Source organism: Pieris napi, chromosome 7 (assembly GCF_905475465.1).
Source record: "Pieris napi chromosome 7, ilPieNapi1.2, whole genome shotgun sequence".
Lineage (NCBI taxonomy): Eukaryota > Metazoa > Arthropoda > Insecta > Lepidoptera > Pieridae > Pieris > Pieris napi.
The window spans coordinates 11,590,626-11,612,335 of NC_062240.1; the positions used below are offsets into that span (position 1 = coordinate 11,590,626).

At 32.1% G+C, this 21,710-nt stretch overlaps 1 protein-coding gene across 1 annotated transcript in view; it reads right to left on the reverse strand.

Moving 5' to 3' along the window:
• Positions 1 to 21,710, reverse strand: part of LOC125051242 — a 73,755-nt gene that overhangs the window by 21,643 nt on the left and 30,402 nt on the right. Inside the window, exons 3-4 of the mRNA XM_047651455.1 lie at positions 12,111 to 12,319; positions 8,045 to 8,180 (exon numbers count right to left, since the gene is read on the reverse strand). Of these exons, the coding sequence (XP_047507411.1) occupies positions 8,045 to 8,180; positions 12,111 to 12,319 (345 nt within the window). The remainder of the gene's footprint in view (positions 1 to 8,044; positions 8,181 to 12,110; positions 12,320 to 21,710) is intronic.

The following is a 21,710-nucleotide window of genomic DNA, read 5'->3' on the forward strand; positions in this document are numbered from 1 at the left end:
AACCGATATCAATCAAATTGTCACACCGTGTGCAGTTTGATCCAACTTAAAAGATAGGATAGCTTACATCTCAATTTATACCCGCAACATTATTTTATTGCAAATATTTATTCTAACAGATGGCGCTGTGTTAAAAGCACCAACGTTTCACATAAGCTATCTACCTTTCACATAAGTTCTCCTACCATTTCCGTTGAATAGTTTACTACTATGTAATATAAAAAAACCTTAGCCACAGCAACGCTTGGCCGGTCTGCTAGTTTATAATATGTCATCATAGCAAAGCAATTTACCCCCGATTCATGAAAAACTACATAAGTCTAAATTACTTATAAAAGTACTATTTCGTCTCTATCTGTCAAATTGTATTTACGTTGTGTTGAAGATGGATAGATAACATAAAACTGCGTAATTTGACAGATCCGTTTTTTATGACAGCAAATTCGAAGTCTCAAGTTTGTACCATGTTTGACAGTGACAGCTGTCAGGCACTCGATAATCAAATGCTATAGAATGCCTACTATATATTATAATTATATATATATATAACAGTTGTCAAAGTGTAAGAGAATACGTGATAAGAAAGATTTTCACACCTTTTCGTTTTACTAACCTCGTTCTCTAATATAAAGTATCGAAAATTGTGCAGTATCGATTACCTTCCAGTCCTAGATAACCTACTTTTAAAGCACCTTACTTACGTAAGAAGCATAATCTTCCAATATAGGGACTTGCGACGTAGCTTAATCTATTAAGATTCTACGAAAAATACTTTGAAAGAGGTCAACAAACTTGACTGAAAAGATGGAAAGTTCTTTGATGAGTGAGTTGGCAAAAGGGTAAACAGTTATTTATTTTGTACCTAAATATTTTTATTTATTTAGTTTTTACTTAATGATATTTATAGATTTCATATTGTACTCATACTAATTTATATAATATAATCTGTAAAAACTTATTTTTTCTACAATAAATTAATCTCTATTACAAAACTAAAACTACAATCGAATCGAACATAAACCTTTTTAAAGCAAGTTAAAAACTGAAAGAGGTGGTTTTAATTTTCGCTTTTTCAACTTAGTTTAATACTGAAATAGTCAATGTCGATTTAATGCCACAAATTGAAGACTATCAACATTCTCATTAATAATATTGTCTCATCAAAGCTATAACAGGAAGGACAAGTTTCTAGGCAATCATAAAATATTTTAGAACACTACGTAGGCTACGGAAAACCGTGGAGATAAAAGGTACGATAGCCGTTGGAATCACAAACTGGAAGCAAAAACTACAAAACAGGACCGGAGGTTCTTGCTCGACCAGGCCGAGATCGATGGGCTGAAGTGACTGATGATGATGTAGACTTTATTTAAATTCAAGTTAATTATTAGTAGTGTTTTTTACTATTTATTTACTAATTAGTTTTAATTAGCAGGCTACATTGTAGTTTATATAAAGAAGTTAATAGAGTTTATAGTTTTAAACATATATCGATTATATCTCATACAGAAATTTGACAAAAGTCGGCCATTTTATATGGAAACGGGCAGGAAGCTCACCTGATGTTAAGTGATGCCCATGAATACACACTACCAGAGGGCTCTCGCGATGACGGCCTATGAAGAATTGGCACCATCTTATCGACTCTAAGTCGAATTGGTTCGAAAATACTTCAGTGTCAAAAAGTGCCTTAAAAACGCTCGAAGGATACCAAAGTGATACGGGCTACATGACCTACTAAACTCTGGTTCGAATTACCGCAAATCTAAAAAAATCATGTACCTCCTATTTTTATCAAATAAAAGGTACTCCAATTGACGACCTAAATGTGAATAAAATAAGTCACTGTAAACACTTTAAATTCTCACCTTAAACGAAACAATAACCATAAATTAAACAAGATAAACCTTAATCAAATATCCGGTGTTCTAACCACCTATTTATTACCCAACAATAGTTCTGATTTACGATTTTAGATAGCACAAAGTCGATTGTTAATATTTATACGGGTTACTCGAACAAGTTAATGCCAGTTATTGTTTTAGTTTCCTAGAGTTCAACATCAAATCTTAACTAACATATTTAGAGGTGTTTGTTATCTGTAATATCCAAAGAATAGTACAAGTATGATATTGTCAGATTATTTAACTGATTTAAGGAGTATATTAAAAATTGGCAGTATTACTCGTGACCGAAATCAAGATTTCGTAGATTTCTATATTTTCCATTTCATTTTTCTGTATATATCTTGTTCAGATTGAACATTAACCGACTGCTGACACGATTCAAGTGGCTGTTTTATACTTAAATAGCTGAAGATGCAATACACCGACAGGTCACAAGAATAATATTTTGAATGTGTAAATAGGTGTAAGTAGTAAGGTTAAGATGTTAAAAGCTTAATCCTGCAAATACAGGGGTCTAGGCTCCGAATATGATTTTGTCCCATTCAGTGTCGAGACCCTTGGTCCGTGGGGTCCTAGCGCTATAAGGCTTTTTAGGGGAATATCAAAAAGGTTAGTCGTCATCACAGGAGACCAAAGAGCTGGCAGAGCTGGCTCGGACAAAGAATTAGTCTAGCGATTCAAAGGGGGAAATCTGTCAGTATCTTCGGAACCTTGCCTTAAGGGACTCCTTTTAATAATATATTTTAGTTATTATATTTTAAGGTTAGTTATTATTTTATTGTTCTTCTTTTTTGTGCATTTGTGTGTTAAGATGTTGTTTTATAACAATAAATCATATTTGCTTATTGCTCTGTCTTATTCTTTTCTCGCTTTCTCTTTAAGTGGCGAAGACTCCTTCAAGCCCTTAATTATCGTGGTGAGCCTGCCCGATAGCTTTGAGATAATCCCACCACCGTGAACCATTGATCCAACCCGTAGGGCTCCGTCTGTTACCTTAGGTCTCTTGGTGCAGACATCCCGCACTTATATATTCACTATTTATGTCTTATGGTACGTCTGTAGAGTTGTTAGGTTCTTCAATCTCACCCTCTCATATATTTAGTTATACCTGACATTTAAAACATATAAATTTAAACCCACATTTCACAGTCCACTGGCTGGCAAGCTGTACAATATCTATTTCTTATTAAAAAAAATTAGAGTCGTAAATAGCTATAGGATATGTTAATTTGCAGCAGCAGTGTTGATCTGGAGGCTCTTGCGTGTGACTCTCAATCCTGAGGTCATGTTGGAATCCCGGCGGCTCACATTTAAAGAATTAATTGAGAGGAAACCGTAATGACTTAAAATGGTGTGTCAGGCAAATAAGGATGATCGCCTGCTTTTCTATTCAGAAATAAAATCTTAAGAAACAGGTACGGTATTCCGAGGCCAATAATACTGTTTTAAGTAGGATCATCAAATTGATAGAGGAATGGGCTGGACTAACTTTGCTCTGATCTTTGTTGAACGTATAAAATCTCTACTAAATAAAGCTAAGTACCTATCCGATAGCTCATAATGAACGTTTTCGAGTACCGCTATTCGCCATCATATCGTATTTAATAGCAGGATTATATTCGCTCCTGAATAAGATATGTATAAGATGATGTTAATTTTAATTGGATTTCTGTCTCTGAGAACACGAAACAAGTGAATAAAATTAAAATAGAAATAATATTCGTTAAATTAAATCTTCCACGGTCCGCTTAATAAGACACTTTATTTAGCAAACTAGTGAACTGTAGAATCACACAGAGACAAGGCCTCCAATTGTTTAAAGAAAGCGTATAGACTCTATACGCTTTCTATACTATAGAGTATACGCTTTCATAGGCTAATCACTGCCATTTTTGGGCGTCTCTTAGGCTCGTTTTCAGCCTCCCCCCTTATACTATAAATATAAAACAGTAAATATTAATAATTTAATAATTAAAGATTTAAGTAGGCGCCTAGTAGATAGTTCCGGTGACCCTAGAGCTGGTGCTTTCCTCGCTCAACAAATAAGTATCGCAATACAGAGAGGAAATGCTGCCAGCGTTAAAGGTCCACTGCACAGGGACCAAACTTTTTAAATTTGTTTTGATTTTCTTTTTAATAATTTTTATTATTACTTTGAAGGTTAAGAAAATTCTAAATACTGTATGCTTGATTGTAAATATGAAATTTGTTTAATAAACTGAAAAAAAACAAATTAGAAATATTGGAAAATATAAAGTATAGCAACCATAGGTTACCTATCTCGCTTGTTAGAACGAATTATGTTGGCAAATAATTGTATTGCAACAGCACTTCATTTATATTAACATATATTTGAAGTATATATACTGGTACTGGTAATGATACTGGTTTCTAACATACTAATGTTTGATTGATAAGCGTACTTTGACATAATTCTAGTCATAAACACTTTATTTAGTTATAAAGAATTGCATTCAAAATGTTACTAAATTAATATTCACTTTACATTTTCACGGGATTTGTAGACAAGCAAAACTTATTACTATTAATCTAGATTTCAAGGGCAAGAATTTCGAATTAGCTTTTGGACGAAACAATTGCGAATTGTTTGACGACAATTTCAATCTGCAGACGGTAAAATTACGACAAAACTTAATACATATATTACAATAAGTCCTTTATCGAATTTCGAAAAATAAAATAAATATGAAATTGACTGTGATATATTGTTTTTCCTTGCCTTGAACATTTTTTTAGTTCAATACAAATAGGGGTTGATCGTAGAAATGTAAAAATTGAGGGTTGTATATATTTTTGTATACTTTTGTCTAAAAACGATAATAAAAAAAAAATGGTGCGTGTACATATGTACGCGCGTAAGAAGTTATACTTCTTTGGCTTTCTTTATTTTTTTTTAATATTAAATAATTAATAATCAATATTAAGCGTTAATAATTTAACAATATTTAATATTTAGTATATTATTCAATTATTAATTAATATTAATAATAATTATTATTATATTATATTATTAATTCAATTTAATAACTAGGTATGTTTCATAACCTTTTAACTAATGGTCTAAGATCCCGCTATACAACGACCTTCACCGAGATGCTTATTTAATGAAACTTATTTTATATATAATTTAATATGTCAATAAATATAATCCATATGGGTTGCCTAGCAAATTTCAGTCCAGAGTATTTTTAATTAATTAAAAAAAAAATATTTTTTTAAACATTTCACCGGTATGATTATTAGATAAATTATATACCAATCGAAAGTATGAAGCCCTTAGAATATGCAAAAGTTAGGTTGTTTTTAATCAATTAATTATTTATGTGTATATTTTTTATGTGACACTAAAGTATATATACATCTTTAGTATAAAAGAAGTTTTTAGTGATACATATATAATACTACCCTGATTAAAAATATTGATTGAAAAAAGTTCAAAAAATTTACTACATGCAAATTATAAAAAAAAAAATTTTTTTTAAATATTAATTAAACATACTCTGGACTGAAATTTGCTAGGCAACCCATATGGATTATATTTATTGACATATTAAATTAAATATAAAATAAGTTTCATTAAATAAGCATCTCGGTGAAGGTCGTTGTATAGCGGGATCTTATACTATAAGTATAAATAGGTCTTTGTGGAAAAGCATTGCTAAATTTCTTTGAAAAAATAATTAAAACTACTTTATTTGTTTAAAAGGTACTACAAGTAGATTGTCTTATTCCCATCTCGCGTACGCTCGGCGCCCATACTGAATTTTGTGTCACGGTGCGCGCGCATCGTAAAATTTCACTCTCATAAATTTTTCATAACGCGCCTAAAGAAGTATAACTTCAAAAATTTGCCGTGAATGTTAGGAACATTTAGGGGGATGAGAAATAGATATTATCCAAACCGCAGACCTAACCGATATGCACAAATTTTTTTACGAAAATCGGTCGAGCCATTTCGGAGTTTAATTACAGACACCGTGTTTATTTCTCAAAGAATTGCTAAGTAAAAAAATATAAATGTAAAGTAGGTTAGTTGTGTACTTCGAGTTATCAAATTATTAGCTGCCTATATAAAATAAAAACATTAGTTTGTCTTTAAATTTTAATATATAAACTGCGCGTATAATTGAGTATTAGTAGATTTACATATCCATTGACACAATATTCTTAGTAATTTCGTCCATATTGAATTTTCAGTAAACATTTATTTTGCCAATCAACCCACCCGCAGTATGAGCGTCAAAGATTGAATAAATATTTAAATTTGTGACGGGAATCAAATAATACACTTTGTGAACGACAAAATGTACAATTTCTTTTTTGGCATTGTTAGTACGAAGTGAATGAAACAGATAAATTCGTTTTAGCAAACCTCTTTACATTGATTTATTTGATTATTATAATAAGTTAGCCTAGTCATTATGATGTTTGGGTTTAATGTCCCATCTTAAGGGCGTGGTGGTTCGCTACGCTTCTGAATACCACAGAGCTCTGAGTGTAGGTCCAGGCTAACTGCCTTTAAAAGGCCGGCAACGCACTAGCGAGCCCTCGGGTATTGAGTGTCCATGGGCGGAAATATCACTTAACAACAGGTAAGCCAGGTAAGCATAAAAACAGACCCCGTGTCAATTTCGTGGCGCGTGAAAGTATTTGCAAGTTTATTTGAAAAAGTAATTTAGCAATCGAATATTTTTTTACTCATAAGGCACCTGTGACTTGATAAATGTTTGGTCATTATCTCTTCCAGGCAAGAGAGCAAAAATAAATAAAGAAGAATTAATCGTCACATAAAATTATTGACAAAAGATACATGAATTTGCTCAATCAAGCACAGTGTTGGGTAGAAGGATATGAGACTGACAATAATTTCGATGAGAAAGATTTAAATGATGGATGAAAATTTAGAGAAAGAAATCTTGTGGAATTTTCTATCCATGGTAAGTAATTCGAAACTATATCATTTGTTAATTGAAATAAAAGAGGTGATTATTACACTACTTCCACCTTTCGTGGTTTTTTGTGTCTATGGCATTTAAAAATTGTCCGCCAAACAGAAATAATATTCAAATCCATAATGCATACTTTGTGAAATTTTGATAAAAAAATCTTTTAATCTCAAAAACAGTAGAACTAAACAGTATTTTCTCGATTGTAATATTAACAATTTAGTAGTTGCGTATACAACTATAATTATTTTATTTTAAATAATAAAATAGATTTAAAAATATAACAATATTTGGATTTAAAGTATTTACAGGGGCTCATAGTGGACGTTGGTTTGAGATCACAAAATACTGCCTGGATTACCGACTATCAGTATACGAAATATACGCTATGGCCATTGGAAGCTCGATCCACTACTACAAAAGTGTAGTATTGAATAGCGTAGACAATTTTCGCTTTCTAATTTATTTTAAAGTCCCTGCGACATACGTTTCTCCTTAATGTGATTTTACTTAGCCTACCTTTTTAGTACGTACCAACATGGAACATTTTTGCTATCTACCCAAGAGACTGTTCGGTTTTCTGGAATGAACACTTTTTAGGGTTTTCTGTGAATTTTTCTCTATATAAACCTCAGAGTTCAAGTTGTAAGATTTTAACTAAGAAATAAAAAATGGGGATAGATCGTAGAGGGGTGAAAATTTAGGGTTGTATGTATTTTTGTATACTGTATCATAAAAGAATAAAAATATTTTTTTGGGGTAAATGCATAAAAAAATTCATAAGAATCGGTCGAGCTGTTTCGGAGGAGTATGGGAACGAACATTGTGACGCGAGAATTTAATACATATAGAGATAAAACTGTGAATGACCAAAAGACCAATCAAATATTTTTGACGCAAGAAACGAATCCAGGCTAAACCAGTATTACTTAGAAACAAAATCATTGAAATAGTTTAAGCAAATTTTGATCTTGTAAAAATAAGTTTTCATTAATATTGTAAAATTAGTAAAACCGCCACCTTTTATTAATATCAGCAAGATTATCACGTAATAATTATAGCGATAATAATTAACTGGAGCTTACACTCCAATAATGAATTGAGGTTATGTGGTATATTTAGGTGCATAAACAAAAATTGCATTTTCAACTTAACTATAAGTGAACTCACCTACAACTCGCATATATGCGCTTTTGTACACGGTATGAAAAAACGGTGCGTCAGCGGAGACCTCGCATCGGTACCGCCCACTAAGGCCTCTTGTGGCCCCTCGTAGCACAACCTGCTGGGCTCCTGATCTTGATATCTATAACAAATACTGAAAGTTTAACAACTCAGGTACCGTATTATTTATGTTATATTGACTTCATCAATTCCTACACTTGCTGTATGCCCATGTTGTTAATTCAAATTCCTAAAACGACTTGCAGAATTTTCTACGTAATTAATTTTATAATACAATACAACTTATCAGAGAAATGGCGAAAAGAGGTCTACAGCCGCCATGTTGAAATGTCATTCGAGTGTCAGTATGTAAATATCAATTGTCAGTACGACTGTTATTCAAAGTTAAATGACAAAGAATAGCCGTTTTTTTCAATTAATAAAAAATTGTATGACGCATCGTAAATAAAAATGATAAAGTATCATTTATACAAAACTTGGAAGATTTTTCATATATAATAATTTGACATTGGTTTCGTTTAGAGTTACGAACTTTAGCAACAAATTGTTAAAATTATTTAATGTCTATTTTAATGTTTAATTTCTTGCTGTAAATGACAACGATTATTGTTTCGCCGTAAACCATTCACTCTACGCGTTATATCAAGCATTTGACCACTGATCCAAATAATTACTATAATGATATAATAATACCAGTTAAGTTAAGTTACCTTTCTATATTACTACAAAATAGTTTGATTTGGCTTAACATTTTTTAAATACATCGTGGTACCTGCAGGCACCCTATGTTGGATTCCTTGTTCTAGTTCAAATAGCTATCTTATGTTAGTAAGGAAACGTTTGTGCTAAAGGTGCTTCACTTAAATATTGATAGGCATATTAATTCCATTATTTACGTACGAAATCATGTTAAGAACTAGCACTTAACCGTGCGCAGCTGGAGTCGAAATTGAGCTAAAAGCCTCGATCCATCTTACGGAGGGAACTGAATCATACATTCTACAGTCACCGGTTGACCCGATTCCAAGATTCTATAGAATCTTTTGACTTTCAACGTTGAATCATCATATTTAACGGGGTTGACACCCGGCATGGGATTGATTTAAATGTCAGTAGGTGACCACCTTTCTGTACCAGGTTGTTTTATAATCCATTAAACCAATAGACCATTTAAATAAGACAATTTTCGTATCAAGTATTTTGTAAGTGTCTTCGTTGGTACAGAAAAATTCAAGGTTTATTATATATAGTATTAGTTAAACATTTTCATGATATGGATCATAATCTGTTGAACAATCATACATCTGTTATCCAAAGCCATTAGAGGTAGACTTTAAATTCAATTCTTTCACACACTCTTACACATATTTACACATGCACAACTACTCATGCTTTAATTTTATTTTGTTTATTACTTTAGTTTAGTCATAGTATCTCTTTGTATACTTTGTGTACGCCATGGAAGGCTGGTGAAATGTGACAGGACTTAAATAGTCCTATTAAAGACTTTAGTCTCTCACAAAGATGGTCAATACTTGCAACATGTAAACCCGTAAAATGCAATATTATGAAGAGGCATATACACTTTATTATATTATATTATTATTTATTGGACAATTCACACCAATTGACCTAGTCCCATGCTAAACTGGTGAAGCTTGTGTTATGGGTACTAGGCAACGGATATACATACATATTATAGATATATAGACATATAAATACATATTTAAGCACCCACGACCTAAGCACAACACCAAATGCTCATCACATCGATGTTTGTCTCAGCCGGGGATCGAACCCGGGACCCATGGATTCGCAGTCAGGGGTACTCACCACTAGACCAATGAGCCGTCAAATGATGATATTTTAAATCTTATATTCACATAATTATATTATATAATATTCTTCTGAGTACTTTATTAGCTGCTTATCGATTTGAGCCTGAGATCTTGTGGTAAAATTTCAGCTGTTAACCAGTGAATACATCTTTAAACATCGTGAGGAAATCAGTATTGATAACGTTTACAAACGGCTGATTGCCTAATGCCTATTATTCAAAATTATTAGGACAAACAGTTGACAAAGGCGTTCAGTTTAAGCTGTTTGGATGTGCTATTGTTGAAATTTATTATTATATTGTTGAGATTTAAATTAGATATTCCTTAAGTAACTTCAATTTGAATCTATATCGTTCAAGTCGTTTTAAATTCGTTCGTTAAATTCCGTGCTAACTGTTTTACAAAAAATCAGTGGCGCTACAACATTTTTAGGTCCGGGCCTCAGATTTCTGTATCTATTTCATGATCATTATCTAATAGGCAAATCGATCAGCCTTCTGCCTGTCACACGCCATCCGCTTTTTCAGTCTAAGGCAAGCCGGTTTCCTCACGATGTTTTCCTTCACCGTTCGAGTGAATGTTACACGCGCACATAGAAAGAAAGGCCATTGGTCCTCAGCTGGGCATAGAACCTACGACCTAAAGAATCAGATTCGCACTATGCCAACACTGCACTGTAACTGTTTAATAATCGATGGAAAAGGTTTATAGACACCACGTGATTGTTTCAAAGCAGTTGTATTTTAATGTATTATTTTGGCACAATATTTAGCGATGCTGGCATCATGCCAACAGTTATAACCATAACGGTAGCGTGCCTGATGTTTCGCAGATTCTTAAGTGATTTCTTCGTACAGTAAAGTAGATATAATATTAACCTACATATATTTATGCTGGCTATTCACAGATAACATTATACAGAATTATTGCTGAAGGATTCAGCATTATTACTGAAATAAAAATGATATATCCCATATTGGTCTGTTAGGTATTCGGATCAAAAAATATTTTGCTAACAAAATATAACACATCCTCGGTGTAGAGATTATTAGCGACTTGAGAGTATTCAAACCCAAGTTAGGACTTTCTTATTGAGTAATATATTTAAAGAATACAAGCAAAAGTGCATTGCATTTAAGCTATTTAACAATCAGGTTGGTTGCCCGAACCTTAAATCATAATTTAAATTTCGTGAACCCTCTAGATACCCCAGGCATCCCATGATTCCCTTTGTCCCTTTTTGGTCAAAGCTCACCGATATCCATACTGAGCAATCTGATAAACGAGCTAGGTCTGGATATCCATAGTTGCTTTAAAATCGATTTTTGTTTAATTTTTTGTAATTTTAATTGTTTTGTTTAATATTTGTATGATCTCTTCGTATATGTCATGTTTGCTTATAAGTGCTTGCCACATTAAAAATTGTATTTTGTGGTTCTTTTACCAATGTATCAGTGTGCCGAGCGTTTTTCCTATAATAAGTTTACAAAAGAGAGTGCGACTTTATATGAACTACAATCTAGTCTATACAATAATTATGGCTAATAAGTAATATATATATATAATATAATATAATAGCTTAAACTAAGGTAATGTTCATTAACAGTCTTAGTGTTCTATAATGTTTTTTGATACTATGTTTGTGTGTGACACCGCACTTGCACTATTCACTACACTAGGTTTATTAACTCAAAAGGTTTAGTTCTCTTTTGAGTTATTTAAGAAGTTGGTATGCCTCGCCATACACATGGCTATGTAGGCTGTTTAAATGAGCCAAGGCAAACCGTTTCGCCGTATTTAAATAATATACATAATTGACTTTTACAATGTGATATTATTTCCAATTACAATTTAAAAATGCTTTAAAATATATTAATGATAATTAAATGTGTTCTAGTGTTTTTAAATCCGTTCATACAATATATAAATTGAATAGTACAGCCCTGCGATTCTGTAACTCACTTTTCGAACTCACACAGCGGTTTTCGCATCGGCGGTCGCTCTCAAATCAGTCGTGAAGCAGTCATTTTATGATTTGGCATTCTGAAAAGGTGGGAGCTTGTAGTTTATTGTTTATCAGAATGCCAAATCATAAAATGACTGCTTCACGACTGATTTGAGAGCGACCGCCGATGCGAATACCGCTGTGTGAGTTCGAAAAGTGAGTTACAGAATCGCAGAGCTGGTGGTAATTAACAGAAAAATAAACTCACATCAACACTGATTCCAGTTTGTGAAAAGACCCTGGTATTTGGAAGCTCTTTAGGCACAAACCGAAAGAACTCTTGCGCACCATGGTACCATTTGACTGTGTAAAGAGCTTCCCCCGTGTCAAGTGCCCAACGACATCCTAGGATGGCACTGGAACCCACTCCCACTGCTTCTGGGACACTGAGTTGTATGTCTCTCAACCCAAGCACACCTGTGGAAAAAAAATTAATAATTAATGGATGGTTTGATACGTTTTTCTCTTTAGCAATCGTGATCAACAAGAGTGATATGTTGACGGATAACAATTTGATATTAAATTAGACTGCCTAAGCTATAGATAACTGCCGTGGCTGAGTGCTAAACGCATATATCGTTAGTAACAGGGTTTTGATTCCGGGGAAACAATAATAGTTTTACAGTATGGCTCAAATAATGTAATAAATGTCCTATGCCCTTCAGAGGGAAACTGTTCAAATTACAAATACAATACAATATAAGTAAAAATCCTCCCAGAGTTGCAGATTTTAAAATGGCTTCAATACTCGAAGGAGGATGTTTACAAATCGACAAGTAATTTTTTTAACAGTTTATGTATGTAACTTGAAAACCACTAGTAGGTAAAATCGCTTCGAACTCAAAGAGTTGAATTTATAAATGGAAGGCTTCGATGAGTAATACAACGTCCAAGTATTAAAATAAATATATAATAAAGGCGGGCAATGCTTTCACTAACATGTTTTTGGGCTACGGTAGTTGGTTTTATGGCTGATCATTAGGGTCGTTTGCCCCCTATTTTATTAAAAAAAACCAAGGCCCTGATGTGATCCATACTAAATAATTAAATATTTAATAGTAAAGTAAAAAATAATTTAATCATATAGGTATCATAATGTATTATGCATATTAATGCTTCTAATTTTACATTTACTGCCAGTTCTCAAATCAAGGGCGTAGAACAGGAGAGAAGAACTGGCAATAAACTCTATCACTCTTTTTAATCGCCATTTTTTTTACACAACGTTTGTGTTCCACATGACATATCAAGTACCTAATTAATAATAATAATAACATAAATTAAAAAAAAACAAAGACTTGTACTCTATGAGCAGGAGGCATGGTGAAATAGGAGCACTTACTTTCTCGTGGGAATAACACGCAAACACATAGTCGAAATAACCAATCACCGCATACACGAATTCAAGTACGACCAGTCACCACAAGCATCATTATGAACGGCTTCATTTATTTACACTTTTGAGTGAAACAAAATTGTTAATCATTAATTTTAAACAAAATTATGCCGTCACGAGATGACTCCTGAAAGTGACATAAGATAGACACGCGACAGTATTGTAATTTTATATAATGGTCCTTTTTGTGTTTAATAGAATATTATTTCTCGTATTTCAAAGCAAACTTCGCAGTATATAGACACGGTAAAGTCGACAGTGACTTCGTTTTGGTACTTTTACGTGCCAATTTTCATGTGATTCCTTTTATTGCGTGACTGAACTAACAGATATAAAACCATAAAAACACTGTCTGCGATCTTATCATCAGGATAATAAATGAGTTTTATTGTATAGTTTATATACTCAAATTTTGTCACTTACTTTGTTTTTTAAAACAGGGGTTAAACGGGCTGTGCATGAGGCTCACCAGATGTTAAGTTGTACCGCCGCCCATAGACACTCACATTGTCGCAAATTGTGTTTTAAGAATTGGTACGCCCTTTTTAAAGGACCCTAAGTCAGATTGGTACAGAAATACTTCAGTGGACAGCTCGTTCCACATAGTGGTAGTTCGCAGCAAAAAATGCCTTAAAAAGCCCTCAGTCTTGCGATTCTATAACTCACTTTTCGAACTCTCACAGCGGTTTTCGCAGCGGCGGTAGCGCTCAAATCAGTCGTGAATCAGTCATTTTACGATTTGGCATTCTGATAAACAATAAACTACAAGCTTCCTCCACTTGTCAAGACGTAATGTTAAATTGCTTAACAGAATATCATGAGATTCCAAAAATGAAGTGAGTGACGGAGGGAGCGTCCCTTCGTCTTCGCGAGGTGAACTCACGGATTAACAGAATCGCACGGCAGTTGTGGAACGACGGACGTCGAGGTGATACGGGTGGAATTTCGTATTCTGCCTCGACGTCCTATGATAAAACTTAGTTAATAGATAACTTAGATAAAACTCACTTATTAACAAAATTGAAGTCAAATCAAAGTCAGTTTATTTTCATTTCTTAATATAAAATGCGCGGAGTATGTCAATTGTCAACATTATTAATACCAGTGCGTAAGCTTAAATTAAACGTTAAACATTATTTTTTATCAAAACCTCTTTATCTTGATCGGTTCGTCATGAACGCCGAGGCTCTAAATCCAATCTATCAGTCTTTATTACTACGAGTCATAGATTTTTGTATAGAAATCGCATTTCTATACATAAATCTACGGTTCGTAGCAATTTTAATTGGTATTTTCAATATGGAAACTCTGTAATCTTACAAACACACGTAATAACTTTTTGTTCATTAAACATCGCCCGTTAATTCTGTATTAATTTATACACGCTTAATTGCGCAAAAATCCTAATTAGGTATTTTTATAGTCTATATTATCCTAAGTCGAATTCGATCTTGAAATTTGCAGTTGACGTAAGTAATCAAATCTTAGTCTGAAGTCGTAGTAAAGGTGGTCGGAATACATAAATCAAGTGAGTACGTGATCGAATTGAAGATCAACCCAATACAGGAGTCCCAACGAGAACTCATTACATTGTAACCTAATTCAATTTACTGTTGCCGACAGCATATTACATTTAATATTGAAATTACACTTATATTCTGGTAGAATACACTCGTAATTCTCACTCATGATTATTATTTATTCACGAGTACCCACTCAGTATATTTTTTAGACTTTATTATAAATATTCATGGTCACAATTACAGTGTAATATAAGTAGTCCATTGAAATGTTACAAATTGAGGGCCAAACTGAAAATTTGTTAGAGGACGTAATTTTATTTATGGTACATGTAGGGAAGGTCGATACAACCCAAGTTTGTGGGGTTGGCAACCTTGTCCCCCGGCCGCCATCTTGGAAAAAGGGGTGAAAACACGTTTTTGACTATATCTCCTAAACTGTCCATCGTACAAAAAATTTGTTAAGACTTATTTTGTAACAAATTGCTTTGCCTATTACATATTATACATTTATGTCTGTGTTACTTTTTATCATAAATCCAAAATTGCGTCCTTTACAAATGTTCAGCACATGTAACATTTCAATGCACTAAAGATATAAAGAATAACATAAGATAATCATGTGTCAAAAAGTTCGGCTTATGATAAAGATGCAGTTCATCCTTATGCATGACTTTTTTTTTTTTGTCTAATAAGAAGCAAATGGTTAGGAGGCTCATCTGACGTTAAATAACACCGCCGCCCATGGACACTCACATTGTCAGAAGGCTCGCAAGTGTCTTTTAAGAATTGATACGCTCTTTTTTTGAATGCCCTAAGTCGAATTGGTTTGGAAATACTTCATTGAGCCGCTGGTCCCACATTGTAGTGGTGCGGGGCAAAAACTGCCGTAAGAAAGGATCAGTTGTGGAACCACGGACAACGAGGTGATGGTATTTCTTGTTCTGCTTAGACGTCCGATGATGAACAACTGCTCCCAAAACTCCCATGATAAATGCGATAGAAGATGCAGAGAGACCCAACTTCTCAACGCAACGTCAACGTGTTTCGCCTCGGAAAGTGACTGGTCATCGACGATTCTAACCGCTCTTCGTTGGAAGCGGTCAAGCGGAAGGTGCAGCTGAGAACAGTACTCCATGTGGGGCCGAATTTGCGCTTTATAGAATTCCAAGCGGAGTCTCTAGTATATATAGTTCAACTGCGAGGAAAATATTTTTCTCATATTATATGTTTTTTATTTTAATATTGCTATTTATTATTTTAAGTGGAACGTTTGGAGCCGAATACAGGTATTACCTTAAAGCCAATAGAAAATCCACAAATATGGTGTTTTTAGCAAGTCTGTACTTCCTTTAAAGCTTCATCTAAATGTTTTACCTGTAATTGAAAGTTGAATATACGAACCCAAGGCCATTCGTTGCGTATGCATAAATTTAGTATTATAACGAAATTGTACTAACTTAAAATCGACAATTACGCGTGACCATAAAAACTAAATAACATATAATTCTCCTAATGTTACAAACTTTTTCGTTCAATTTGTTTGCGACCTGACCCTTTCGCAATAAATCCCACCCGAAAATAGTTTTATGTCCCCAAGCTTCCGTTTCATCAAGGGAACCGCCGTCGTAATCTGGTTACTTAATTTCCAAACACATTTCTCTTAGCTGGCCATAAATGTCAGGAGGCTAATAAATCACTGAAGTTTCGCATTTTGATTGTCTAGTGACCAGAGAACAAGTGTTTTGGTGAAGCTAAGAGTTGGTACTGGCCCATTTTATCTTGGTTGAATAGTAAAGAAAATAGCAGTATAACATGGCTGTATATATGCGTTGGTACGTTAAGAATACAAGTTCCAACAAATATATTTAATGTTACTAAAAAATACTTTAAAAATAATATAAAAAATTCTGGTATCTTTTATTAATGATGGCTTTGTTATTCTTCTTTTTAATCTAAAATATAAAATTCTCGTGTCGCGGTATTTGTACTTAAACTCCTCCGAAACGGCTTGACCGATTCTCATGAAATTTTGTGTGCATATTGTGTATGTCTGAGAATCGGAGAACATCTATTTTTCATCCCCCTAAATGTTAAGGTTAGTCCATCCTTAAATAATTTATTTTTAATTTTTAGATTATTTTTTATTTTTTTATGAGACAGCATTAAAAAATACATACAACCCCTAATTTTTACCCCTCTACGATCAACCCCTATTTTTTATTATAAATGATATACATGGCAAAACGACGTTTGCCAGGTTAGGTAGTTAAACATATATAATAACTAGCTGCCCCCGCGAACTTCGTTTCGCCGTATGTGATTTTATCTAGCTTACCCATTTAGTACATACCAATATGGAACATTTTGCTATGCTACCCAAGAGACTGTTCGGTTTTCTGGAATGAAAACTTTTTAGATTTTTTCTGTGAATTTTTCTCTATAACCTCAGAGTTCAAGTAGTAATATTTTAATTAACAAATAAAAAGCAGAAGTTAGTGATAGAAGAGTGAAAATTTAGGGTTGTATGTATTTTTGAATTCCACATAATTAAAAAAAAATATCAAAAAAAATAAATTTTTTTTTTGGGGTTTGGACACCCCTTTTAACTTAGGGGTTTGAAAATATAAATATGATAGAAGTCGATTCTCCGACTTACTAAATATGCATTAAAAAAAATATAAGAATCGGCCGAGACGTTTCGGAGGAGTATGGGAACGAATAATGTGACACGAGAATTTTATATATATAGAGATTTGAGATGATAAGTATAAATATGTTTTTATTTTTGTATAAATATGTTTTTATTTTTGAATAAGTAAGTGCCCTCCATTCCACCAGTCACGATGTTTTTCTAAATTTTCTGGATCCCACAAGTTAAGAAAAAAACTTCTTTAAGATATCGCAAATATATTACATTTTTTATTACGTGACCAGCAAGGGACAAAGCAGTTTCTGTCAGACGAAGCAGTTTACGCTAATATAAGGCCATATCATATGACCAAGATATAAAACTGTTTACATTTTGGTAACTGAATTATCAATTACACCGAGCTGGTATGCCTGAGACAAGCTAAATAGCTTAGCTTCTATGAGCTTTAGTAATAACAGTGCTTTGTGTCAAGCTGAAGCTTGCATTTAACAATAATAAATACGTAACATTTTAAAAAGGTAAGAGTAGAATAAAAACAACGTCAAAGCTGACGTCGTGAACATAAGTTAATTTTCATATTATTATGTATTGCTTTTTCTCATACGATTTCGTTCATCGAAGCGATGGTCTATCTATTATCGATGACGGGACGCAGCGTTTTTCCTATAGAAATCAGTAGTCTAGTCGACAAGTTGAAAATGGAACAAAATAGAGATACTACTCCTAAAATTATGTGCGATAGCTCATTGGATCCGGAATGACGTCTAGAAAAATGTGCTAAAAGCGTGTATTAGCACATAAAAAATTGCAAAAGTTATAGACCATTAAAGATGAAAAAATAATGGCATTTAGTTTTTTGCCAATATTTAATAAACTATTAATATTTAAGAAATTTCAAATAAAGATTCTGAAAGAGGAGGAAATTTCTAATAAAAAACTCCTGACTCCCAGAACTCTATCTCCATTATTTATAATGTTAATTTAACGCTGAAAATAGGTCTGCGGGTGACATTTTTAGGATTCGCGCGTGGCGTCAAAAGCCACTACGGCACATTAATTAATTTATTTAAGGTATTGAATATTTTTTTTTAAATTTGAAAAAATTATGGTGTGTTCTGAACACTATAATTAATTTATTCCCGTTGAAAATTTTACTTAAAGTTAATTTTTCAACAAGTTAAATAATTGTTAACTAACGAAATTTTCTCGAACGACCGTCTTAATTGTAAGTGAAAAAAAATGTTTAAATAATGGTCGTAAAAATATTTCGCTTCGTAGAGCCTTTCTTACATACATACTTAACAAGATCGTGCCATAAAAGTTAAAAAAATATTTATACTTTGTTTATAACAATTTTTTTACTTAAACAAAAACTTAAAAATCTATGTAATGATGTTAAAAATTTTTTTTTTTTTCTCAATCATCATATAATCGTTTTTTTATTAATACAAGATATTTATTAATTTGCAAAAAAAAAAATTCCCGCCATTTGTTGATAATTTTTTTTTAAACAAATTGATGAAATCAATATTTTAAAAAAAAATTTTAACACAACTTTATTACATTAAAATTTTTATGATTTTTAAAAAAAATTTTTTTCCTTAATAACAATTTTTAATTGTTTATAATCGTTTTTTTTAATTTTCTATTGTTTAAATAATTAGTTAAGAAATTTTTTTTTCCTAAAAATCATAATTGACAGTCTTCTATAAAGTAACAGAAAAAATTTTTTTTTTAATCAACAATTCTATTGTTTATTAACTTACCAATTTGTTATAAACAAATATTCAACTTTTGTTTATTTTTTTTCTAAAACTTCTAAAATTAACAAAAACAACCATATATAACAAAGTATAGAAAATTTTTTTTTTGTAAATTTTTTGATTATCATGAATATTACTTTTATTTAAAATTAAAATTTTTTTTTTCTATACTTTGTTATATATGGTTGTTTTTGTTAATTTTAGAAGTTTTAGAAAAAAAATAAACCAAAGTTGAATATTTGTTTATAACAAATTGGTAAGTTAATAAACAATAGAATTGTTGATTAAAAAAAAAATTTTTTCTGTTACTTTATAGAAGACTGTCAATTATGATTTTTAGGAAAAAAAAATTTCTTAACTAATTATTTAAACAATAGAAAATTAAAAAAAACGATTATAAACAATTAAAAATTGTTATTAAGGAAAAAAATTTTTTTTAAAAATCATAAAAATTTTAATGTAATAAAGTTGTGTTAAAATTTTTTTTTAAAATATTGATTTAATCAATTTGTTTAAAAAAAAATTATCAACAAATGGCGGGAATTTTTTTTTTTGCAAATTAATAAATATCTTGTATTAATAAAAAAACGATTATATGATGATTGAGAAAAAAAAAAAATTTTTAACATCATTACATAGATTTTTAAGTTTTTGTTTAAGTAAAAAAATTGTTATAAACAAAGTATAAATATTTTTTTAACTTTTATGGCACGATCTTGTTAAGTATGTATGTAAGAAAGGCTCTACGAAGCGAAATATTTTTACGACCATTATTTAAACATTTTTTTTCACTTACAATTAAGACGGTCGTTCGAGAAAATTTCGTTAGTTAACAATTATTTAACTTGTTGAAAAATTAACTTTAAGTAAAATTTTCAACGGGAATAAATTAATTATAGTGTTCAGAACACACCATAATTTTTTCAAATTTAAAAAAAAATATTCAATACCTTAAATAAATTAATTAATGTGCCGTAGTGGCTTTTGACGCCACGCGCGAATCCTAAAAATGTCACCCGCAGACCTATTTTCAGCGTTAAATTAACATTATAAATAATGGAGATAGAGTTCTGGGAGTCAGGAGTTTTTTATTAGAAATTTCCTCCTCTTTCAGAATCTTTATTTGAAATTTCTTAAATATTAATAGTTTATTAAATATTGGCAAAAAACTAAATGCCATTATTTTTTCATCTTTAATGGTCTATAACTTTTGCAATTTTTTATGTGCTAATACACGCTTTTAGCACATTTTTCTAGACGTCATTCCGGATCCAATGAGCTATCGCACATAATTTTAGGAGTAGTATCTCTATTTTGTTCCATTTTCAACTTGTCGACTAGACTACAGTTTGAATAATAAGTGTTGACTTGAACTGCCTTCTGACATTGCAGGTATAGGCTACGGCTAGCATTTAGACTTCGAATACTTGAATGTACAATAAAAATTCTGTCTATTATCTGTTGTATCTTATAAAATCCAAAGCGTGTAAGAGATCTTTCACAGACAAGAATGTGCAATCTGCTGCAGGGCCGGAAGAATCTGGAAAATTCTACGCTCACCCGATTATAGGAAGGGTATTCTGCTATTATTATCTTAAGTTTCTTTCACTATATTTTGTAGTTCTTTATATGTATCTTTGTAAACTTGTTAATTAAATGCATTATTATATTATAAGCATCTTTGTGCACCTGTTTTCAAAGCAAACAGGTTGTAGTTTGTGTAGCTTGTTTCTATTCTTTTCTATTTGTTTTGTGTGGGCTTGTTAGTTTACATATATAAATAATTAAATACGATATAAAAAGAAGGTTTATTCCATAATGTAATAATTCATTTATTTTTAAAACAGAGGATGTTCTGGCATTTAGAAAATACTTAAGATTCAGAGCTTAAGAATGTAAGTCAAGATATGGAATCCTCGTTTGATTGCATCTCTAGTTTGTCAAAACAGTTTCGTCTTTCTGATTCCTTGCGACGTTTCAAGCAATGTACGAGGGCCAATCCACGAGTTAGTTCACTGAGATGTGAAATGTTGTAAAGACCAAATTTTTGAAAAAAAAAAAAAAAAAACCTTTGGCACTACAACCTCTTTAGGTCTGGGCCTTTCTGAATCTGTTTCATGATCATTTTTCAATCTAATAAGCAAGTAAGCCTCCAGTTCCTGACACACGCCATCGACTTTTTAGGCAAGCCAGTTTCTTCACGAAGTTTTCCGTCACCGTTCGAGCGAATGTTAAATACGCATATAGAAAGAATGTCCATTGGTGCACAGCCGGACCTCAAGGAGGAGAGTCGCACGTTGAAGTCACTGGGCCAACAATGTTCAAATTTTTGGAAAAGTAATTTTCAAACTTAGAGTTAGAAATGTAACATTATCATACAGTCGTGAATACATTCGGTGTTGCCCGTAACCCACGTTCGTCCCAATAAGTTACCCAGGTTACTTGAGATTGGCACTTTACAGACGTTTCGAGATTT